Source organism: Rhinolophus sinicus, linkage group LG11 (assembly GCF_036562045.2).
Source record: "Rhinolophus sinicus isolate RSC01 linkage group LG11, ASM3656204v1, whole genome shotgun sequence".
Classification (NCBI taxonomy): Eukaryota; Metazoa; Chordata; class Mammalia; order Chiroptera; family Rhinolophidae; genus Rhinolophus; species Rhinolophus sinicus.
Genome location: NC_133760.1, coordinates 59,558,105 through 59,582,680, shown reverse-complemented (window position 1 = coordinate 59,582,680; position 24,576 = coordinate 59,558,105). Strand labels below are relative to the sequence as shown.

General features: G+C 49.0%; 2 protein-coding genes across 2 annotated transcripts in view; one reads left to right on the top strand and one right to left on the bottom strand.

Moving 5' to 3' along the window:
• TBXAS1 (thromboxane A synthase 1) overlaps nucleotides 1-10,860 on the top strand; it is a 133,058-nt gene extending 122,198 nt beyond the window's left edge. Inside the window, exons 10-13 of the mRNA XM_019750183.2 lie at nucleotides 2,770-2,861; nucleotides 6,180-6,317; nucleotides 8,277-8,439; nucleotides 10,622-10,860. Of these exons, the coding sequence (XP_019605742.2) occupies nucleotides 2,770-2,861; nucleotides 6,180-6,317; nucleotides 8,277-8,439; nucleotides 10,622-10,720 (492 nt within the window). The 3' untranslated portion in view covers nucleotides 10,721-10,860. The remainder of the gene's footprint in view (nucleotides 1-2,769; nucleotides 2,862-6,179; nucleotides 6,318-8,276; nucleotides 8,440-10,621) is intronic.
• A 3,100-nt stretch (nucleotides 10,861-13,960) lies between these two features.
• Nucleotides 13,961-24,576, bottom strand: part of PARP12 (poly(ADP-ribose) polymerase family member 12) — a 30,742-nt gene continuing 20,126 nt past the window's right edge. The window contains exons 8-12 of the mRNA XM_019750170.2: nucleotides 22,597-22,693; nucleotides 19,271-19,346; nucleotides 17,304-17,434; nucleotides 16,274-16,425; nucleotides 13,961-15,033 (exon numbers count right to left, since the gene is read on the bottom strand). Of these exons, the coding sequence (XP_019605729.2) occupies nucleotides 14,708-15,033; nucleotides 16,274-16,425; nucleotides 17,304-17,434; nucleotides 19,271-19,346; nucleotides 22,597-22,693 (782 nt within the window). The 3' untranslated portion in view covers nucleotides 13,961-14,707. The remainder of the gene's footprint in view (nucleotides 15,034-16,273; nucleotides 16,426-17,303; nucleotides 17,435-19,270; nucleotides 19,347-22,596; nucleotides 22,694-24,576) is intronic.

The window sequence follows — 24,576 nt, the reverse complement described above, 5'->3', positions numbered from 1 at the left end:
TGATTTAAGGTTCACAGGCTTTCCTCTCTGGGTCTCATTTTTCCCGTCTCTATAATGAAGAATTTGGATTCACGTGTTCTAAGGTCCTTTTGGGTTTAACTTGTGATGCTGAGTAGGTGCCCAGCCTCCTGGGGAGCCCCCATTTGCCGTACACTTGCTGCCCTCTGCTGGCAGGATTGGCACAAGACCCCTTGGTCATTGATTTTCCTGAAAGAACTACAGGCAGGCAAAACAAGGTGCCCGGGGTGGACTGGTCTGTAAATAGACAAGGACGTCAATTGTGTTGTCTCACCTGGGTTCAGTTAAAACATGGAGGCCTGAGCCCCCCAATACCCCATCCATCCACACCTCTCGCAAAAAGGATCACTGGGGTGGGTCAGAGACAGATGGAAAAACTAATACAGTGGTTACACCCCCCTGGCTGCATATTAGAACTGCAGGGACGGGGTGGAAGGGGAGGGGGCTTCAAGGAAAGAACTGATGCCCCGGCCCCACCTCAGACCGATAATCAAATCCCAGAGTAGCAGGGCCCAAATGTCCCTATGTGTTAAAAGCCATCCTTCTGCATCTAATGTTGAGCCATGTCAAGAACTGTTGGACCAAGCTAATGTTTCCATGTGTATCTTGCGCCAAAAGCTTAGAATTAGAAGCACAGTAAAAAGTTCATCCAGGGAAAAAAATGAAGACAAATTCTAATTTATAAAACAAATTTCCCTCAGCCTATCTTAAAACGTTTTCTTTCAAATGCTGACGGCTTCCAAGCCATATAATTTTTTTGGGGAACCAATACCATTTACCCATCAGAGACAGTGGTTCGAGATCTGGTTGCTTTTTGCTTTTGAGATACAGGTCTATATTTTGGTGCATGGTACCAGTTCGTTATTAATTTTTTTTCTTTTCTTTTTTTAACATTTCTGTATTTGTTAAGACTCCCTTGGTTGCAGGTAACAGAATTCAGCTGTTGCTAACTTAGGCCCCAAATGAGAAATTGCTGGAAGGGGACTGAGACGCCACCCACAGGGCTCCTTGCCAGGAGCAGATGGCAAATGGAGAACGCAACTCTAGGGGACACCAAGAAATGGTCTTTCTGTCCTTTGCCTCTGCTTCTCTCTGCAATCTAATTTGTGTCTGCTTTTTCATGGCAGCAGCTGTGTCCTGCCCATTTCACCTGTGTCCAGCTTCCATCTGCTGGAGAAAAGTTCCTTTGTCTCGGCCCCAAATCCAAATTTCCAGACTGGTCTCCTTGGATCAGACACCCACCTTTGGGCCAATCAACCGTGGCCTGCAGGGCCAACTATATAATTTGTTGGATTTGAGGCGGAATGAAAATAGGGGGCCCCTTATTCAAAAAGCAGGGAAAATGCCATTCAGGGTACACACAGAGGTTCTTCCTTTATTCTGCAGTTGTCACAGTACTTTGTTTCCTATTTACTGTCATTCTAAATAAAGAAAAATCTACATGTGAAACTATTAGCATGAATTTTACCATTCATTCTTTATATCACACAATGGCACTTTTAAATGTATCAGAGCATTTAACTCAGATGCAGAATCACTGAAATTACATATTTTGTATTTTCTGACTCATAAGCCAGAAAAGACAAATGCAAACCAAACTGTTGAGAACTGGAAGGAGGAAGAGAAGGAATGCCAGGCTTTCCTAAGGGGCTAGTCCCTCAGGTGTGGGGACACTGGCTGGGCTCGGGGTGTCAGGCTTTCACCGCTGCCAGGGACCCTGACTCACTCCCATCAGCCACCTGGCCCATGCACATGGCCCATCCTGGGACTGAGTCTAGGGAAGGTGAGTGAGGCATCCCGCTTCCCATGGGCCCGCCTCCCAAACCCCAGGAGGCTGCGACCCATCAAAGATCTTTAAGCCTCTTGCCAGGACATAGTGGATACAGCAGGTCCTCAAGGAATGTCATTTCGTTCCATGTTGTTTCATAGGGTGAGGGCCAAAGAGGGAGCGTCACACCAGTGGATGTTGTCCCGGGGGGTGTCAGGGTCCCCAATATGGGGTTCTGCTGTCTTGACACCTCCAACTCCTAGCATCTAATCAATATTTCCCAACTTTTCCTAATCTGATGGGTGATAAGTGGACTCTCCGTGTTTTAATTTGTATTAGGCATTATGACGAGTCCCCTTTCTTCTGTGTTTTGCCTCTTCAAAGCCTTTGTCTGCTTTTCTACTGAGTTTCCCTTCTTACTGATTTATCGTAGTTCTTTGGTTTTGGTTACTATCGATCCTTTATAGATGTTGCAAACCTTTTTTCTTTTTTGTTTGCTGTTTCACTATCTGTCTTTTAATTTTCCAAGGTACCAATTACTACCTCTGTGAGTACCTCTCAGAGCCTCAGTTTCCTCATCTAAGAGATGGGAGAAGAGCTTTCTGGCTGGTTTGCTGGGAGGATTAGATACGGTAGCGTCTGTACAATGCGTAGCCTGCCGTGTCATCAGCTCTCGGCAAACACCAGCGTTGTGTCGTAACCCAACTTCTCTCTATGACACTCAAAGACCTCCAGCTCCCACATGGGGTCTGCTCATCCTCAATAACAGACAGCACCATGAAAAAGAACAACAGAATATTCTGCACAACAGAATATGAGGATTGCTAATCAAATGCAATTTGGGTAGAAGCAACTTTTGATTTAGTGGGGTTCCCATTTAAGTGTTCGCTCCAGTTGGAGGACTCTAAAGTAAAGGGAAAAGACAGAGGCTGTGTGGCTCGGTCTAACTCCACACTCTTCCGTTGTCACGACCCCTCTGTCAGACGAGCCCCGACTACTGCAGCCTCCAGGAAAGCCTGCCCTACCTGGACATGGTGATTGCAGAGACCTTGCGGATGTACCCACCGGCTTTCAGGTAGGCCCGCAGCCCCCCCGCCCCGCCCTGCACCCCACAGCCCCTTTCAGCATCACTGTTCAGGGTGTTCGTGAGTCCTCAGTCTGTGACCACCTGCGTTATCCCCAGTGCTGGACTCAAGCTCCTGGGGGTAAGGTGAGTCTTGGGCTTCTCTGTATCCCCAGGGCACAGACACAAGACTTCCACACAGTAACCATAGCAATAAACGTCTGGCCCATTGTCATGTATCCAAACTACCTGCTCCAAGTGTCATTGGTCCTGTCTTATCATGACTTTCCTCCCCAACACAAGCCAGTCTCTTCGGCCTCCTAGCTTTAGATGGCTTTTGCCAGTCCCCCTTCCCATTCATTCATTCAGCAACTATTTATGGAACATCAAGGCTAGGAAATCAGCCACATACAAAACACATAAAACCCATGCCCTGGGAGCTGCCATTCCAAGGGGGCACTCCAAGGCCTGGGATGTGCCTTCCTGCTCCCCAACAACCCACAAGCCCAGACTCCCCTCTAGGAGGTCCAACTCAGCCCTGTCACACAGGCCCTCCCTGCTCCCCCACCCCCAGCCCTTCCTGCTGTAACTATACTTCATGTTATATTCTTGGACACATTTTAACTGCCACAACATGTCTCCAATGCACCTCCAGTCACACCAACCTGTAGGTGCCTTGAGAGCAGGAATCAGGGCTTCTGCTTTTCTTCAAACTCCCCGTAAACGAGGCATCTCAGGGAGCACGGGGTCTTAACTCGGGTCCCCAGACCCTTAGAGAGTGAAACAGTGGCTGGATTTCAGGCTCTAGAGACAGAAGCAACACAACGCATTGAACTATATATCAATAAGTTCCTTTGGCATGTTTATGAATGAATACACCATACAAACCATATGGAGATACGGTTTCCCATTTTAAGAGAGAAAATAGGAATTCTTTGAAGGTATCGTAAAAGTATATTCCAAACCGAAAACATCACTAGAGAGTGTGATTGTAGATATTGTCCCAAATGGTCAGACCCAGAACACATAGAGAACTCCAGGGGTGCGAGTCCAAGCACCCCTGGTGTGGGCCTCAGGCACACACATCGCTTCCGTCTCCTGCTCTGGGAGCAGCGGTCCTGCCACAGCTTGTCTTGCTCTCCTGACGCCAATGTTACAAGGCTGATTCTATGGGCCTTCCCTGACTTTGGGGGAGCCGCAGAGCAAACTGGATCCAATCTTTTGTTTTTAATGATTTATATCCAGCTTCCTTCCAAGGAAACTATGGGCAGCTGCTATACACATTAAAATGAAATTCAAAGTAAGATGTTCAGGGATAAAACAGAACAAAGGCTGTCGAAAGGAAAGAAGCCTTTACGAGACCCCAGAGATGGCCAGTAACCGGGGTCAGGCCCGGCTGGGTGCTGCGGCTTCTGGCACAGAGGGAACCCAGGGGAGTTGACCGGTCGTGTTCGCTAGTGGGAGGAAAGTGTACAAACTCATCAGACACATCATTTCCTGGATCTAAATGCAATCGCGGATTCATCACGTGAGACCTTGAATAGACGATGTGTTGAGTGACAAAGTGAGCTGTCGCTTTAACACCGAAATGCTGCAGCCAATTATCCTACTGACTCGTTTTATAAACAGCATTGAGTCAAAGAAAGTCAGTGAAGGCTCTGCTCTGGGGACGCAGCAAACTGGTGATCTCACTTGAGGGCAGGACAGACACCACAGTGCCTGGATGAATTTATTAAAATTCCCTCAGAAAGTCACATATAGAGCCGGTGCTCCATAATGACAGAACGGCTCTAGACAGAAAGTCAAGACAGTCTTGGCCGGGCCCTTAGTTTGCTGTGTGATCTCGGCTAAGTTCTGTACTGCTCTGGGCTTCTGTTTCCCGCGTGTCCGGTGGGGACACACACCTGCTCCACCTGCCCCACAGGACTGTAGTGAGAATCAGTGAGACAGTACATGGCTCTTCTGGAAAACATAACAATTCTTGGTGAACTATTACTAATGTGAATCCAGGATTCTATGCAGTGATATATAAGTTAGCGGATTTTTCTGGCCTTTTAGGCAGCCTAGTCAGACAGAAGGCCTAACCATGTACAGAAGGGAAGTCCCCGTTTTCCGGCGCTTGGAGGATCTTACATCCAGGTCCAAGCTATTTGTGGTAAAGATGAAAAAGAAGGCACGCCAGGGGATAGCCTAGTTTGACCTCTTAGAACTGAGGTTGTACCCGTCAGAGCCCCCCACCTGCACTGGTGTTTTGCTACCAGCTCCAAGCACATATTCATTGCATTAGTAACTCAGGATCTGAATGGGGGTGTCCCACAGCCCTGGTGTTTCATGTTCCTGATTCTTATATCAAAGGCTCATAACAGAGTGGTGAACGCTGCAAGGAAGTGTGGATTGCTCTTAATTTCTTTTATAAGCAGGAATAGGGTAGAACAGTAACTAGCGTAATAATTTTATCTCCTCTAAGATATTTAGGGAAGCCCAGTCCTACCACTTGAAGTAAAAGCCGGCAAAGATTACTTTTTATTTTTAAAATGATTATTTATATTGCCAAAATAATACGCATATACTTAAAGAAGAAGAAGAAAAAGGCAACCCTAACCAATACGGAAAGATCCAAAGCACAAGTTGGCCCCTGGTCCCCTGCCACCCTCCACCCCAGTCCCATCCCCTAGAGGAGATAGATTATCGTAGAAGTTTAGGTATTCTTCCAGAAAGTGTACGTTCATATGCAAACACAGACAGTCTAACCCTTAAAAATACAAGAGAAATGGGATTATGCCATGGCCATATGATAAAAGAAACAATCTGACCAGAAGTTTTCCTCTTTAGTAGAAGTCATCCACAGAAACATTACGAATGGGGAACAGATTTTCAAACGCAAACTTCCTTTAGGTAAAGCAAGGGGGTGAGTGAGGAAGATTAAAGAGGTTTGACTATAGAGGGAACACGGCCTGGGGAAGAAGCCTGCAAGTCCCCACCAGAAATAAGCCCTTCAAAGACACCTGTGCGCCCCCCACACCAGGCAGAAATGGGCTCTTCAGGCTGGATGGATGGATGAAGGGACAGTCACATGCATATTCACCAAGGGCCAGGGGGGTCCAAAGAGCCTAGAGACTGAAGGGTCCTGGGCAGTAGAGGGTTAACGCAGTGGGGGTGGGGCTTGCTTGCCATCGGAGTCACTGGGAAAGAGGACTGGGTCTCTGGTCCCCCTGACCGCTCAGCCTCATTCTGCACTTCAAACTCAGACCCCCTTTGCCCCGGTGTGCCCCCCTGCGCTCTCCTCACCTTGCTCTGCATCCAGGTGGGGTGACCCGTGTGTCCCCGCAGGTTCACACGTGAGGCAGCGCAGGACTGTGAGGTCCTGGGGCAGCGCATTCCCGCGGGCACCGTGGTCGAGACAGCCGTGGGTGCCCTGCACCACGACCCTGAGCACTGGCCACACCCGGAGACCTTCGACCCCCAGAGGTGAGCCCCGCCTTTTCAGCTGGGTCCCTGAGGGAGGTGAGTACAAGGGAATTAGAGGCAGCTGCAGGGAGACCCTGAAGATTAAGTCCCCAGTCAACAGTCACGGCGGGCAGACGTTTGTGAGGCATCATTTCTGAAGGAAATAATTGTGCCATTTTTAAAAATCCCCAAACGGTACCCATACACTTAGCATTTCAGCGGCACTACGTGTGAAGAACGAGGCAATTTCAGACGAGTGTCCTCTGTTTGTCCACGCGAAGGAACAGGACAGAGGATCACATTTCAGGTGTGCACAGGAAAGCAACTAAATACCCTTTCGTTTTTTAAAAAGTGGAGCCTATCCCAAAACAAGAGCATCAACCAAATTTCTCCAGGAATTCATGAGATCCAGCTATGCTAACGGGGTAGACGTGGGTCCCTCTCCTGTCACCTACAGGGATTGAGTCTACTGTCTAAATTTCATCTCTGGGGACCCCGATTTAAAATGTTTGTGCAGGGATCCACAACCCCTCCTCGTCAGAATCCAGCCACATCCCTTCCTGGGCGATCTGGCAAGGAGCGGGCTGGCCAAACCCCTTTAACACTTCCAACTTCCTGTGGAACGAGCCACAGCTCCACCACCCGGGTCACTGGGAAACTATGGGCAGTGGGACCTAGATACATATATCCCGCTGCACAGCACCTCCTGGAAATACGGTAAATATCAAGAACTATAAACTGTGGCTACAGAACTTACAGCATCACCTTTGAAAACAAAAGTGCATTAATATTAGGTTCAAAAACGGTGAGTTCACGGCTCCTTGGACCCAGAAAAGGAAGACATGAGCTGGCTACTACAAAATAGTGGTTGTCACCTAGCTTTACTGTGACAGAACACACGTGGCACATGCTGCCGTTTGGTAACTGATAGGCAAGTCTTCTGAGGAAGGGCTTCCAGGGGTTCAAATGCCACAACCCCCAATGGTTCGATTTCACTGCTTGAACCAGAAAGCAAGTCTGGGCCAGGGAGACAAACTGGCAGGACCTAGCCTCCAGGGAGGGCAGGCAAGCAGGGCTGGTGCCTAAGAACTTTCCCTAGGAAGTGGAAATGGCTGGTGTCACCCTCTGCCTGGTGGGCAAGTTGGGGCCAGGGGTCTAGGTAAGGGCTGTGGTTTAAGACCCTTTCACCCCTCAGGAGCCTAGTGAGGCTGCAGGCTCATTAACAACACAATGAATTCCTAAGGAGAGGGCTGGAAGGCCCTGTACAGTTTCCAGGTGATTCTTTTAATTCAGCAGTGCCTTTGTAGGAAGGGAGGTTGGAGGTGAAGGAAGCTGGTGGATTAATTAGCAGCCACCAGCTCCCGAGTCTTAGGGACCTTCCACAGAAAACAGGACTCTGTTGACCCCGGTGGGGTTTAGCCCCCGCTTGGTAGGAGCATGGCCTCAGGTGCAGGGGACTCTCAGCCCTACAGAATGGCTGAAGAGGCCCGAAAAGGAAGGTGGTGTCCTGGGCTGTGGGGACGGAGCCAGAAATGGTTTCCAGGCTCTCGGCCTCACATGGAAAGGTGCTCACTCGGGGAGTAAATGGCCATCAACTGTGATTGGATGGCCATCAGCTGTGACTAGTTGGCCGTCAGCTGTAACCAGTGAGCTACTGGCCACTAATATAACTGCCGTGGCTGCGCTAGCAGAAAATGGGGGCTAGCAAGAAGGTGGTGGCTGGGCTAGCAAGCGTGGATTGCAGTAAGTGAGGTGGGTGACAGAGAAGCGGACAGCAGGTTGCAGATCGTGTTGCTCCTGCTTCCTGTGTCTCCAACCCAGCCATCAGCGAGACTATAGTGGTATGGCTCCCCTAACTATGGCTCCGTGGGTGTTCCTTTTTGGCCTCACCATGTCCTGCGTTATGTGGCGAGCGGGACCAGAGACCCCCGCATGACGCCCCGCATGACATGGGCCAACCCTGACCGCGCCTCCCCACAGGTTCACGGCTGAGGCCCAGCAGCACCGGCGGCCCTTCACGTACCTGCCATTTGGGGCGGGTCCCCGGAGCTGCCTCGGGGTGCGGCTGGGGCTGCTGGAGGTCAAGCTGACGCTACTCCACGTCCTGACCAACTTCCGGTTTGAAGCCTGCCCGGAAACTCAGGTGAGCCCCCTGCAGGTGAGCCCAGCTGCTGCTCCCGGCGCAGGCGTGCTCACACAGTTCTCTACACTGGAGCGGAACTATTATTCTTCTTAATTGTTTTCTGTACAGGGGGGCTGGGCCTCACGATGCTGTAGCTCTTCTCTGGGAAAAGAGAACCCAATAATCTTGCGGAGTAGGTTTTATTATTTCCAGTCTTCAGATGAGGAGCTAAAATAAAGCTCAGAGAGGTTAAGTAACTTGCTGGAGGTCACATTGTTGGACTGCAGGCTCCATGAGATCAGGGACCAAAAGTCTGTCATTCGTGGTTGGACGTGCCAGTACCCAGCTTTATGCCAGGCACATGGCAGTTGCTCACTCATTCATTCAACAAACGTTAATGAGTGAATGATTGACTAGCCAGCGTGTGAAGAAACTGGAGTGCAACCAGGTCTCGCTCCCTCCCAAGTCCTCCCACTTTTCTCTACATCCAGCAGCCTCTGCACAATGTTAGCTGTTCCCTACACAACTCCAGCATGCGTCTTAGGGACCCTTCTGCTTGGACAGGTAGTAAGGAAACAGTGATGGATGGTGACAACTTCCAAGTCCAGAGAGTGGTACTGCCCCCAACAGAGACTGGGGCAGGCTGCTGGTCCAGGAGGAATAATGAATTTGTTTGGGGGAGAAAAGATTAAGGTACTGGATATGAAAATGTCCACAAGGGTCTGATGGTCACGGCCGGAGAGAAAGGGGCAGATGGGGAGCACAGGGCCAAACCAAGACAGATGAAGGAGCAGAGAGAACACAGGCCCTGACTGCCTGAGGTGTGATGTGTGCAGGAGCTCCTTCTGCAGTTTGTCTCAATTACACTTGATCGTGACAATCAGTACAGCAGCCAGACCAATGTCCCCAAATCCTGCTTAACCCTGGCTCTCCCCAGCTGAAGAACCAGCCATGAGTACCCAGCCTGCAGGGTCCAGGGAGCGCTCATCTGAGCCCACTTTGGGTTCTCCGCCCCAACTTCCCACTGACAGGTTTCCACATGGCCCTCCCTGCCTGCTTTGGCTGCTGCCCTGACCTAGGATGTCATCCCTCCCACTTCCTGCTCCCAGTCTAATCCCATCCTCCAAATCATTTGGAATTATTACCTCAAATCCCAGGGGCCCCTGAGAAGTCCTGCTCACATGGCTTCTCCCATCCCTCGCCCCACCCCAGGCATCACTTCCAGGACCCGCCCCAACTTTGCCAGCCCCAACTGACCTCTCCTTTTGTTGAAGTCCAGTAGAGTTTCAAGTTTGTCTAGATCTGCACTAACACAGTAGCCACTTCAAGTTTTAATGAAAATTGCATAAAAATTTACCCCCTCATTTGCACTAACCACATTTCAAACACTCAGCAGCCACACATGCTAGTGGCTACTACAGGCGATAGCGCACGTCTAGACCATCTTGATTCTTGGGCATAAAACTGGTCTCCCATCTGAACTCTCACCCCCAGACACCTGAAAAGCCCGCCAAGGACCCAGCACTAAGGCTCGTTGAGTCTTCTTTCTCGAAAGGGTTCCCATTAGCCACTGAACCATCATTTGACACACTTCTCAAGGGGATACCTGCTTATTTCTTTGGTTCTTCTTCCAAGTTTGCAGTCCACCATCAATCTGCCTTGTAAGTTGGACATAATGAAAGCTTTCTGAATGGCCGTGAGGCCAGAACACACCATGCATGAACAGGGAACAGCGTGAGGCCGCTCTCCCTTTCAAAGCCCCTTGGAAAGAGAGGGGGCTGCTCAATTACTGGCTGGGCACCAGGGAGGGAGGAGAGATGCGTTTGAGGCTTTGCTCTCCACTTTCCAGGCATGTGACCTTGGACAAGTCACTTGGCCTCTCAGAACCTCCATTTTTCCGTTTGCAAAGTGAGCCACTACCACCTCTTACGCAGGCTTCCTGAGATGAAGTGCCCTCCTCGCCTGCAGGATTAACACAGAAAAGCGGGGTGAGCACCAGTGCAGCTGGGGCCCCGGGGCCCTGTCCCGGACAGGCAGCTGTGCTGGGTTCTCAAGGTCTCGCTGGAGGCTGCTTTGCTCACTCCTGGCCCACTATCCCTCAGCCCTCAGCTGAATTCCCACAAGCCTGTTCAGGCCTGGTTCCGAGGACTTTTCCTGTCGCTGTGGTTAACTGTGACGAGTATCTTAATCTCCTCTATTTTAGGTGCCACTGCAGCTAGAATCCAAATCGGCCCTAGGTCCAAAAAATGGCATCTACATCAAGATTGTCTCCCGCCGACACAGTGATGAGGGCACCGCCTAATTCAAAGCAAACCCTCATGTGGAAATTCAGATTTGGGGGAAAACATCATGTAAGCAATTGAAAGGGTGCCTGGCATGCAATGTAAAAGAGGTCACTTATGTACCATTTCCTACTTAATAAATGTTTGTTGCACTTAGGTTTCACTTTGCCACAGGTGTTTGAACCACTGATGCACCTCTCCCAATGAGGGATTGCTGATAAACAAGCAAAAATGTAGTTTTGACAAAATGAGAACTTGGGGTTTGAAGAACGGTCTCAGGATGGAAGGAAACTACAGGGCAGGGGCTGCTTCGGTGAACTGTCCTGATGGCACCAACTCGTGGGCCTTTTCAGCTTCTGGTGTGTCGTGGGGTTTGACTTAAAATGACATTTATCAGAAGCTCTACTTTCAAAGTTGTTTAAAAGCTTTATTATGCTGATTAGCCAAGATGGGGTAATACCAACGCTGTAGCAAGTTGCAACGCACAGAAAAGCGAGAGGCCCAAGTGTACTGTTTCCTTGAAAGAAAATCATCTTTTCTTCATTTTGATCAAAGAATCAAAATATAGAGGTGATTTTTAGTAAAAGTATTGTTTTGCCGAGAAGTTCAAATTCAACAAAGAACTTGCAAGCTAGCAGCCGTGTGGTTGTGGCTGCTGGTCTTTCCACCTCGCTGTGCCTCAGTTTCCTCATCTGTAAAACAGAGACTGACCTAGATCAAAGACCCCTTCCTGTATGTGACATCTGAGCAGAGTTAAGGGTAATGGAGGAGTCTGTAAGCATGGAGGCTACCCCTTTAGAAAGCTCTGGCTGTTTCAGGGGAGCTGGCAGAACGGGTCCCCACATATTCATGGCTGGGAATGCTGCCTCTGCCGGGTGGTCCTGCCCCCCATCCCCCAGCACTCCATGTTTCCCCCAAAGGGCTCCCCGAGAGCCCCCCTCTCTGGCCTCGCGGAGGAAGGGCAGCCCTGTTCCCTCGCACTGTCCCAGCAACTAGGGTGAGGGTCCCACAGCCCTCCCACATACTTGCTGCCACTGCCTGCTCATCTCTGGGGCCCGGCCGGGGGCTCGCTCACTGGGGAAAGTCATCCATTCCCGTTCCTGGTGACCCACTGTCTCCCCTGACCACCGCCCACCACGGCCGTTACAGAACCCCTGTCGTGCGGGAGACCCTGCGCTGCTGCGCCATTTGTCATGCAGGGAGACCCGCGGGGTCTCTGCTCCCGCTCCCCATACAAGAACGCAGGATATGGTGAGGCCAAAAAGGAACACCCACGGAGCCATAGGTAGGGGAGTCATACCACTATATTCTCTCTGGCGGCACTATACTCTCACTGGAGGCTGGATACACACTGTCCGCAAACCGCCATCCACGCTTGCCAGCCTCGCCGCCATCTTCTTGCTAGCTCCCATTCTTTCTCTCTCCTTTCTTCTCCTTCTCGTAGCCACAGCAGTTATATTGTGGCCAATGGCTCACTGGTTACAGCTGACGGCCAACTAGCCACAGCTGATGGCCATGCAATCACAGTTGGCCATTTACTACCTGAGCCAGCACCTGTCTATGTGAGGCCGAGAGCCTGGAAACTACTCTCTGGGGCTCCGCCCCCACAACCCCCATCTGCAGAAGGCCCCCGAGGACCCGGCCCACCACTTGGAGCGCAGGTCTGCACCTTGCACCCCCAGCCCGCCAGCGTTGTTGGCTTCCCTCACCTTCTCCGTCCAGGTGGTCACCATCTTTAGACACAGCAGTGAGGCTTCTTCATGCGCTAAATCACTGGCTGCCCAACCCACAGCCCCAAGCTGTGCTTCATCCCACTGTTCACATCCAACCCCAACAAACACGGAGAGGAAGTGGCTCTGACTGGGCTCTCCACAAACCCCCGGCTGCATCCCAGCTGGGCCCACGGAACTGTTTCTTGGCACCCACCATACACTTGCCCCAGGTCCCTCTACCTCTTTGCACTAAGATTCTGGGTCACGATTATTTTGCCTTCTTCTATCATAATGCTCAACCCCTCCTGTGCCCACAGGAACAGCTCCCCCTACCCCCACCCCACAACCTGGCCACATGGACCCCGCCCCTCTCTTGAATTTCCAGTTGAAGTAGTTGCTCTCCCTGACTTGCTTTCGCAAAGGTCAGGGAACCCATCAGTGTGTGCAGTCGTCATACACAGCTCACTTGCCTTTTCCGGAGCATTTGGTCACCTGCCATCCCAGGTTCGTTGTCATCCTCCCCACCTACACTCCCAACGGAATCGCTCCTGTGTCCCACTCCTCAGCTCCCAGCAGCCAGATGGTTAACAAGCACGGGATCAGTTCATCTACATTTAAGACTTAGCTGGCAAACACCTGATTTACTGGTTCTCTGACACCCCTTGGGCCCCCCACCTACACTGTGGTAGGACCGACTTAATCAAAAATCACTGAATGAAATTTCAGGATTAGTCAGGATGTGGGGGAAATATTTTGGGGGCTCTGAAAATCATACCATATACAACTAAGTCCTGCTGGCAGATAAGGTAGTATTGTCGTTGCTTCTTCATTTTTCTGGTCATTTAACAGTTCTTTTCTGGCTTGATTAGCTGGCCTATGTAAAGTTCCAGATCACTCTCTCCCCTGTTCCAAAGATGAAAAAACAGCTTGGAGCTGAGAACCGCGGGACAAAACAAACTGAATTGGAGGCATTGCCAGGAGCACAAACATGTCGTATTAGGAAGATGGGGGCGGGGAGGGCGGGAGGGAGGGTACAGGTGAGAAAAGAAGCCTGTTACTGAAGACTAAACCCACAGGCCAACAGGTACCACACCTGTGAGGGGTCAGGCTGCCTCATAACATGGAGGCACTCTGCCAGGCCCTCTACCCGGGGCCAGAGCCCGTGCCCAGCAGACTCCATCACCTGCTGTGTGTGGACACACACAGGACACACCCATCCCCTCCATGTCCACGAGAGTCTGCTCAACAGTGATTCTTGGCTTTGTGGGGCTTGGAACTTATGAGTTGGGGGAAAGAAAAAAATACAAATACATAACTTTTGAAGATTTAACTAAAATATATGACTATGTGGCCACATAGCAGGGGCCCCTCCTATGGCTGTGGAAAGGGCCCCAACAAGTGAGCGGCCCTGACCCTTCAGCTCGTGATAAATCCACACACAGCCCCGCCCCCCCACCGAGGCCAGTAACGGGAGCTCTGTTATATCCCGACACCCAGAAAAGTGCTCAATACACAGACAGTGAAGAATGGGCTTCAGCTGTCACCCACTTGAGATAAATATTCTTTTATTTCCATACTCTATTGTGACATTTGCAACACAGGTATTCAAATCTCATGGGAACATAAAACATATTCAGAGGCTGTCCAGTGTGCTTAGAAGATGCAGGGACAGGCAGTCACGGCCGGGCCCGTGACAAAGGGAAACAGGCAGGGACTCAATGACAGCCCACAGCAGCCACTTGTCTGACAATGGGATATAAATGGACCAATTCCAAGGCCAGAAGTGCAGGAGAAGCAGCAGAAGAGCTGCCTGGATTACAGCCAGAGCAACAGACCCAATGACGGTGCCTCCCTGGGCCCCAATAGATTTTCCTGGACCACGGGCTACTGTGTCATCCTGACAAAAATAAAACAAGATGCCACCGAGACCCTAAAAAACCAAAGCAATTGAGAGACGGACTTTCTTAAAAATTAAAACCAATCCATAAAATACTATCTGGAAACTCTGTGCCTGGTGCCAATCACCAGCAAAGTCAACAAAGAGAGTAAAAAATAAAACTTAACACCTTAGTAAAAAGCAGTAATGGGCTCACCTACAATCACTACTGGTTAGCCCACTATCGAGCCTAAATTGACTTAAAACCGAAAACTACCATTAGTGAGAGATTAAGAATGTAACTTCATCGAGAAGTCAACGTTAAACAGTTTATGAAAAGCTTTTTGTTAAAAAAAAAAAAAAAAAAAGCTTTCCCAAAAGACGACGAGCCTAAAAAGGCGTAAAAACCATCCCCGTGCTCACTGCCGGAGGCCAAAGAAGGATGCCAGGCTTAACAGCGTGGAGGCCCCTGCCTCAGGCTTGCCGGACGTGCTGTACTGGATGACGTACTCCGGGTAGACTTGGTGTTTCTCGAAGACCACGAAGATGGAAGGGTCGGACATGCTGTTCACGCAGCTGTCGTAGAAGGCGCTGCTCTGGCCCTCCTTGGCCGGCGGGCGGACAAAGGAGGCGTTGCCTCGGACGAAACTGCCCACCAGCACCCGAGCCAGGAACATCAAGTGCAGCTTTGAGTCGGACTTGCTGTAGTGGTGGGAATAGGCGGCATCGCGGGCGAAGTAGCTCCCTACAAGGACATGCGCAAGCTCAGGTGGGTACTGGGACAGCGTGGCCAGGAAGGGCTGGCTTCGGCATCCTGTCACCCGGGCAGTGCCAAGGGCCTCTGCTCCTCTGTCACTGAATCTCCCTCCCTCCTTCTGTCCTCCCTTTCTCCAGCCTTCTTTCGTGAAGAACATAGAGAAGAAACCAAACTCTGAGACAGGAAACTATCAAGTTCGGAATCTGTCACTCAAATCCTAAGGCGCTCTGGGCATAACAATACTTAACCCCACACCTCAGTTTCCTCAGCCATAAAACAGGACTGTCAGGCCCAAGCTTGGAGGGTTGGTGTGGAAAGTGACCGAGATCCCATAAATGGAACCACTCCATTGACACTGGCAGCCCGTTGTATAGAATTAGGAACTCTGTCTACTGGAAGCTGCTACCTGGCCATTCCGACTTACAGCCTCCCACTGCTCCGTCCATCCTGACCCCACAGCCATCACATGGGATCAAGGCGAACCGACGGACGACGACTGCACTTGGAACAGGGACTGCTGAGTGTCACTATCACACCATCATGACATTTTCTCAATTTAGTAACTATGTTGTGGTGACAGAATGTCCTTTTTCTTAAGAGGTAAGAAAGGGGCATGATATATGCCACCTACTTACAAATGGTTAAAAAAATGAGGGGGTGATAAAGCCAACGTGAATCTAGGTAAACATACACAGGAATTTAGGCAGGAGTGTTTTTTTTCCTAATGTTATTCTTGCAACTTTCCTGTGAGTTTGAAATTATTTCCAAATATAAAGTTTTAAAATAACCAGGAGACAGGAAAACACCCCGATAATTCACATTGTAGCTAGAATGACATATTTACATGAGTGCATCTGAGGTGTTCCAATTTCTATTCTAACAAAACAGTGCAGGTACAGGGTTGGGACAACACCCCTTTCCTCTCCCAGCTCGTGCTAACCATCTCCCGGGCCTCCAGTCCACAGGGACGCAGGCCCATCTCAGGAAAACAAAAACCCCATCCAAGCAGGGCTGCCCCTGCTCAAAACCTGGACCCGGCTCCTGACTGCACACCAAGGCTGGGCATCCCTACAGACAGCCACGGCCAGTCCTCACGGAGCATGAACCAGCTTATCAACGTATGCTGGCCCCCCTGACCCCCACCATCAATGGCTTTAAAATCGTTTCCCGAGCCCTGAACAGCACTGCAAGGCCGCTATCTGCCGGTGGTGGGCGCGCCCACTTTTACCTTTGCCGTAGGAAGTACCATGAAGACCACAGATCCGCCAATCAAAGTTCTGCTGGCAGATGGCATCGACAAAATTGGCACTGGTACCATGGAACAGCTGCCTTTCATCCACCGTCTTCCCTCCATTTGTCTTCTGCATCTGCCCTTTTTGCCTAGAATAACAGAAATGTGTGCCGAAGGCAGAGGGCACTTACCACCAAATATAGGCCACCTGACCCAAGACAACACATTTTATTAGAAGTGTCATGAGACCAGGAGATGCGAGTCCAGGCCCATCAGACCCCTGCCATGGGCCAGTGAAGGGAAAGGCGGAGAGCAGGAGCTGGGTGAAAAGCAGAGAGAAGCCTTTCCCTCCACAGCCTGGGGTGGTGGTCAGCAGCTCCTTCAACTCCCAAGGCACCAACCTTTGGGACGCAGGCACACTTCGTCCCCACCACCTTGCTTCCAGGTGGAGCTCAGCCAGGGGAGCTTGAGGATACTGGTCAGTGGGGGCCAACCATCTCCCCTCTCGTGTAAGTTACCCTGATTTCATCACTGGGCCCAGAGTACAGATAAGACTGCTCCAACCTCTTGTGGGGACAGGACAGCAGGACCCCAGGCCCTCCATGGTGACCTGCTGAGGACCTCCTCCCCACGGACAAGTGCCCAAGAGCAGGCTGGTCCTCAGGCACAAAAATGAGGCCCCTGCTCTCTCGCTGTCAGGACGATAGCTTTATGTTCCCCAGGGTGTGGGTGGCTTATACTGATCCATGCCGTCCATCTCTGGGGAGACAGAATGTCTGAGTGCAAATGCTGGCTTTGGCGCTGGGGAAGCCTCAGTCCCCAGCTCTCTGAGGGGACATGCGCTACAAAGATGATGAGATCGCTAGGAAAGCAGGGACACTGCTCCCGATTCCAGCAGCTTGGCAAGCAGTGGCTGCTCTCCGGGATTGCCCCTGCAGCTCAGGGCACAGTAGGTCAGCAGCTAGCCTCCTGTGTACAGGTCTGAGGGGACAGTCAGCAGCCTTCCAAGAGTGAGCCCCCAACGTACCACTGGTAGACCTCCCACAGAGCCGGGTTCTGGATTCGCTCAATCTTCTCAACACAGTAGAAGGGCAGCGTCTGATTAAAGAGATCACAGACCTTCCGATATTCTTCTGAGGAGGAATCGAGGGATATCTTCTGCAAAGAGCAAATATTTTTATTATGTATCATCAAAGTGTAGAATGCAAATCAAACTCTTCCCAAGGCTGCTCCTACAGTGACCGAAGTGCAGAAGGAGCGCAGACAGCGGTCACCTCTGCTCTCTGGGCCGAGGCGTCTCCGCAGGCGCAGGATGTGTGCGGTTTGTGTTCACTGTGAACCTGTCTGCAGGACAGTATGTGCTCCTTACATCAGCACCCTCCTGGGTGTCCCCAGATGTCCCTGCTCTTCTGACCACACACAAGGCAGACTCCATGGTCAACAAGCCCCCAAGTTGTGTCAGTAAACATGGAGTGCAGATGCTCGGTGGAGGGAGGCAGACGCTGCCATGGGCAGCAGTGCTGCCCGAGCACCCCACACCGCCAGTGCTGACAGGAAGGCCAGGCTGGCAGACGGGCACACAGCAACTCAGGGGCATGGCCACTGCATCCTTGCCAGCTGAGCCCGCCTCTCCCTTAGCCTCTGCTCTGGGAAACAGGACTTGTGATGGGCCGGGGAGGCCCCTGACCATCGGCAGCCTCCTGCAGCGTGGTAACCCACAAACTGCTGCACTTGCAGCCTGGACCTCATCAGCCTCCCTGTTCTCAGCTCCACCAGGTCTGACCAGTGACAGCCAGTTTGGGGATCTCTGGGGAGTCCCTCTACACCATCCCCCTCCCCTACTCCAAGTGCAGCCTCGTAAAAACCACCTCATCCCCCAAAAGGTCCTAAATGATCAGGGCTTAGCATGAATGTCCATGGGTCTCCTGCAACTCAAATCCTGCCTGTTTTCTCTGCACCCATCTCACTGGAAGCTGCTAAACTCCTCCTCCTCAAGTATGGAAACAGCCCTGCCCCTCCCAAGCCAGAAATCGTCATGGGCTCCCACCTGCCATGGCTGCTGCTTGGCCCCATGACCAAGGAAGGGGCTCCACGGCACAGCCCTGACCTCTCTCCTACTCCCCATGTCTGTGCACACCCTCCATCCAAGACACGCCTGACACCTCTGTCCTAAACAGGGCTGCCCCCCCTGCAGTTCCCGTCAACCCACATGTTGTTCTCCCACTTCTGCCTGTACAAGCACCAGCCACCATTCAGATGTGGACCCAGTGACGCCTTCCCGGAGCCCCTCAATATGGTGGCCTTGTCTGCTGACATCAGAGCACTGCTGTCCACTTGCCCAACCCTTCACACGTCTTGCCTGTGCGGTTGGTGTCTGTGTGAGCTTTCCACGACCCGACTGGATGAGTCCTCCCGGGGCCGCACACTGCCTGGCAGCAGGTCGGCCGTCAGAGGCCACTGCGAGCGCCCCACACAGACGGGCAGCCCTGGACATTGGTCTGGGCACGCTACTGAACTCAGTGCAGTACCCATCACCTAGCAGGCCCTCAATGAGCTACTGAACTGACTGTTCCTTTTCTTGTCTTCTAGTTATCTAGCACCTTCCAACAGCAATTTCCCCTCTAGGTGTCCCTCATACTCAAACTATCCCCCGGTTTCTTTTCCTTTCCTTGCTTAGTAAAACTAGTATTTATTGGCTGAGCCCAGCCCTTAAACGCCTTATTGCTGCCCTTTCTAGAAAACGTCCAGCTCCTCATCCTCCATCCACAATACATCCTGTCCCCTCAGGGCCACAGCCATCTCCTGGATGACCTCCAGCCTTGAAATCCCCAAGATCTGAAAAAATAATAAACAACCCACACATACCTCCCTCCGCCTCCTCCCTCACGAGCCCTGGCCTGACACTGTCAGTGGCAGAGGAAACCGCAGTCGCTCACACTCACCTGTCGCTGAGAACACTCCCCTCCCCAGCCCCAGGCAGCGCCAGTCCCATACCTTAAAGCCAATGTCTGGCAGGGCCGAGGGGTCCCAATGGTCGGGGATGCTCTTTGGGCCTTGAAGCTTGACACTGCTACAAAACATAAACAAACACACTCTGACCTTTAGTTCTCAGACACAAGCAGACTGTCACAGGTGGCCTCCACTAGTCCATACCGGCAGCTCAGTTTGTAAAAGGAGGGAGAACAGGAAGCACAGACACACACTACCACCTTGTGACAACACCTCCCTCTTTGCCTAAGTGGCCCAAATTCAACCAACCAGGCCTGAGGCATCACGTCTCACCTGCATCCCAACTCCTGCATGTAAGGGGGAGAGCATATGATTAAAGCAGCACACACTGACCCTTATCCATGATTTTGAAATTCCAAGAGCTCTGAAACTGTTATTAAAGAGCTCTGAATTATTTAAAATAGCCTCAATGAGGTGTAATTGGCATAGGCATATAAAGACATTTTTCAAAAAACATAAAATGGATGTCAAAACTCAACTCGGCAGTAGAGTTTGCTAAGAGGCTACTTGTGGTCCCCTGTATCTCCTCCTTAAAGTGACTGCAGACGTCTGACTGCAGAAATATTAATTACAGGGGGTCACACAATATAAGCAGCCCGTGCTCTTTCTAAAAATAAAAATAAATAAAAACTGAGTTATAAAAGACATGTGTGGCCCACAGGGTTTAGGAACAAGGATGGGGAAACTAGTTCTATTAGGTTGGTGCAAAAGTAATTGTGGTTTTTGTAATTATGTTTAACCTTTTAAACCGCAATTCTTTTGCACCAACCTAATAAATCACTGCTACTCAGTTTCAGAATGTTCTGTTCTTCCTACAGTAGATCTACCTTCTGTTTCTGCTGGCATGAGACCTTTATCCTAAGACTCAAAGAATTCCCACAAATAACATTTCTAGGAAAATGGCACAGTTTAAAAATAACTAAGCAAGATCCCAAAAGCAAACAGACCCAAGAAGACTTAAGTTGCTGAAATTATCAGGCACAGTATAAAACAACTATTTTTTCTATGTTTAAAGAAACAAAAGATAAACTAAAAACACATGCAAGGAATAGGAAACTGTAAAAAGACGTGGAAGATCTGAAAACAAACAAACAAAACTTCTAGAAATAAAAAATACAATCCTTGATAGTAAAAGTTCAATGGACAGGCCTACTAGCAGATTAGACCACCTGAAGAGAGAATGAGTGAGCTGAAACACGTGGGAAATGAAATTCTCCAGAACATGGCCTAGAGCAGTAAGGAGACGGAAAATCTGGGAAGAAGCTGAGACCTGAAGAAGAGAGTGAAAAGGTCTGAATCTGGTCAGAACGGAACTGAAATCCAACGAGGAGAGAACATGGTGGAGGCAATCTTTAAAGAGAATGAGAGTCACCAATTCACAGGTTTAAGCCCAAAGAATCTCCAACAGGATGGATAAAAACACATACCCAAACACGCCATAGTGAGAGTCCATAACACCAAGACAAAAAGAAAATCTTAAAAGTAGCCAGAGGAAAAACAACTGATTCAGGGAAAGAAGCGCCATCCAGAATGACACCTGATTTCTTAGAAGCAGCAATGGAAACCAGACGATAGTAGACTGACATCACCAATGTTCTAAGAGAAAATAACTATAAACAAAAATCCTACACCCAGTAAAAATTATTTTTTAGATTGAGGGCAAAATAAAGATATATTCAAACAAAATACAGTTTTCCAACAGACCTTCACCTAAGGAAATTTGAAAGAACAAAGAAAGTGGTAAAAATGTGAGTAAATTTAATGAAACATTCACAGTATAAAATAACAGTGCCTCGTGAAGTTAAAAACTTAAGAGGACAGTAAATGGAATAAAGTATATGAAGGTCCTTGTATCAGTTGATAGGAGGGCAAAGATACTGATTGACTTACACAACTAAGTGAAGAAAACATGTTGTAATTTCTAGGGTGGCCTTCAAAAAAAAAAATCGTAACAGCATGTAACTTCCAAACTAGTGGAAGGGAAAAAACAAACTGGCAAAAAATATCCAGAAGAAGATAAGGAAAGAAAAAATAAGACCCAATCACATGAATAAAACATTTTCATGGAGGATTGAAGGATAGTAAGGAACTAAAACAGATACCTGATGTATATAAAAGCCGTCAGAACTTTCCATTTAACTCCTGCATTAGCACTTCTGAATGCGGAGATCATATTCTGCGACCCCGTGAACTGGGTAAACAGAGTTGTTTCTGAAAATGACCCAGTCTACGAGTTCCAGCTGGCCACGGAGGCCCAAGCAGACATGCCTGTCACTATGATCAGCTCCTGTCACCAGAGCTGGAGGGAAGAACCACACACCTCAGATGACAGAGCACGGAAATCCTGACTCACTCAGATCTCAGTCTGAATCTGACCCAAATCATCACTTTTATTTCTGACGTGTGGCTTCTCCTGAGGCCCCCTGAAGACCCAGTCAGAGTGATGACAAAAGAGACCTAGTCTCAGAAATAGGATAGATTTTTCCAAACTGTGCCTAAGGTAGGCTCTGGAGAAGGAAAGAATCAAAAATGACCTTTAGAAGTAGGAGCAGTCATAGTTAACCAAAATTCTAAATCCAGAAGTAATACATAGAAAAGACTGATACATTTAAATAAAATAGAATAGAATAAATATTTCTGCATGGTAAAATACTTCATAAACAAAGCCAAAAGATAAATACACCAAAAGAAAATATTTGCTATATATGTATATACAAAACAAACCAAGGGCTGGTCTCCCTAATAAATAAAAGGTTCTTCTATTTAAGAAAAATATCAAAATACTATACGAGTTTGATAGAAAAATAAACAAAAAGACATAATTCACAGAAAAAGGAAGGCAAATGGTCTACATGTTAGGGAAAAACAGTAAGCCTTACTTATAAGAGAAAGCAAATTAAAATACTGATACACCCTTTCCCACCTATGAGAATGGCAAAAATCTCAGCGCTTGGACTCACTGTGTTGGCAAGGCCGAGGGAAACTGGCACCTCATGCATTCCGGCCGAGTGCACAATGGTTCAAGCCCAGGAAGAGGAGCTCGCACTGACCTTCTAGCACTCTAACCTGATGACCCATCTCCACAAATATGAACCACCACGCACACCAGATCATCCTTTGGGGCGTTTTATTTATAACAGCAAAAGATGGAGAGGATCCAGGGCGAGGCCCAGAAAACTCAGGCACAGCGCTGAGGCGCTCGCTCAGTCACACAGCCACCTTGCCTCCTCAATGCTGTCACCAGTCTGTACTCAGCAGAGACTGCCCCGCCTGACACACGCTGCGTAACAAGTTCCTCAAACGCCACTTACCAGGTTTGCTTCATCTTCACATCCTCAGGAGACACGTATTTGGGTCTCCGATAAACCCTTCTGACGGTGCCATAGGTCAGGTTCTTCTGAGTGAAGGCTGAAAAAAAAAGTTATATATGTATATATAAATATAACTTTTTATACACACACACAGGATGGCAATGTTTTATAAACAAATTAAATGGGTTGGAAAGCTAATCCAAATGTGTAAGCCCAGAATCAGTCTGTTAAAAATAAGGCACTTTTACACATTTCAAACATTAATAAAGAACATAGGAATCCTTAGGAGACTGGCTTTAATGAATAGATGAATGATTAGTAATTGACATATCAATTATACATGAGTGCTTTTAAATTGTTCCTTCCAATCTTGTTTAAACTATTATTTTGCTTAGCAATTTTTCCCAGTTTGGATATAAAAAAGCTTCAGCCCAGCCTGAGACTGAATTACAACATCTTGAGCCAGTGGGACTCAGAATATAATAATTTCACCCTCAAGACTTTTCCTTCCTTTGAGTAAACTGACTATAGCAGTATTTCTCAACCTTTTCAAACCCATACCATCTTTAATAAACAAATTTCTTGCCCCACATCCACCCCCAAGATTCTCAGATTTACCCTGAGGGTGGAAGGGTTACCAGCCCTTGAATTGAAAAACCACAAATGCCTACAAGTTAGATTACAAGTCTCCACCCACCATGAAAACCTTGTCAAGTCTTACTTTCTGCACTTAAGAGTACAAAAATAATTGTTTTCATTAAAAAAAGTTTTAATATTTGTAGATGTCTATAACTTATCTCACTGCTTTTGAGGTGTGTGCCTCTTATGCTGCAGTCCAGGTGGTTGTCAAGATTGGGCACATCTGAGAGGTCTCCCACATTCTGATCAGGAATCCATAACCCAGACCCAGCTACCACAACCCTTTCTGTTATCCGCCGTTCGAACTCCCATCCAATACTCTGCTAGCACACTACATGGGTTTTTATTGGCCTGTTGACTGACGTTATGATGAATCTCAAATGGGCTTTCACTGGTGAAATTAAAAGTTATTCAAGATATGTGGACTGGCTAAACATATGCGAGATCCGTTCCCTGCCCTCCCAAGGACAGGGTAAAGCATTTTTCCTACTTTACCCTTAAGGAGGATACCCGAGGCTTAGTTCCTAGGCAAGCTCTGACCTTGGAGGCTCTGCCTGACTCGTGCCAACGAACAGATGTCAGAATCTGGCATCAGGAATCCTGCATTTGCCTTGAGTGACTCTTGTGAGACAAGATTCCCTAAAAGGATAGAGCTGTGTCTTCCCTGATCCTACAGAACAAGTCACTTGGCCTGCTTGTGTGTTTCTTAAGTGTACTTGCTTCCTAATCAGTATTTAATTCATAAATGTGAGGGGCAGATTTGGGTCCAAGACTTGCTTTCATTACACCTAGCAGTGAGGTTGTGAGAAGTTAACTCCCCTCAAACTGCTATGGTTCCTGTTAACTAACAAAAAAAAAAAAGAACTGTGCCCAGCCAGGTGAGCCTGGGTCCGTCTGTGGTGAGCATGCTTCACCTAGTGTGCAGTCAACTGCATGCGACCTCGTCCCCACCCTCACCTGACTTTCTGCTCTGCCCCCGGGGTGCAGCCTAGGGTGACAGTGATCAAGGCTGCATCGGACATTTTTGCCTTATTTGTTTGGCTAGTCCCCAAATACTTTAACAAATATTTCAGACTGTTGTCAGCAGCAGTCGGATGGGTGCTATTTATGTAGACTTGATTTTCAGGGCAGTTCTAACTTTTATTATTTCACGTATCTCTCACTGTCCCCTTTAGCGCACTTGTGTTTATCAGACTGGATTGCGAACAATGTCACATATGGCTGGTGTTTTCCAGCAGATGCCAAAAGCAGGTGAGCAATAGTTCTCATTAAAGAGTAGAAGAAACAAAGAAGAATCTCTGAAAGGGCCCATCAAGGCAGAAACGATTCTACCTTAAGCAA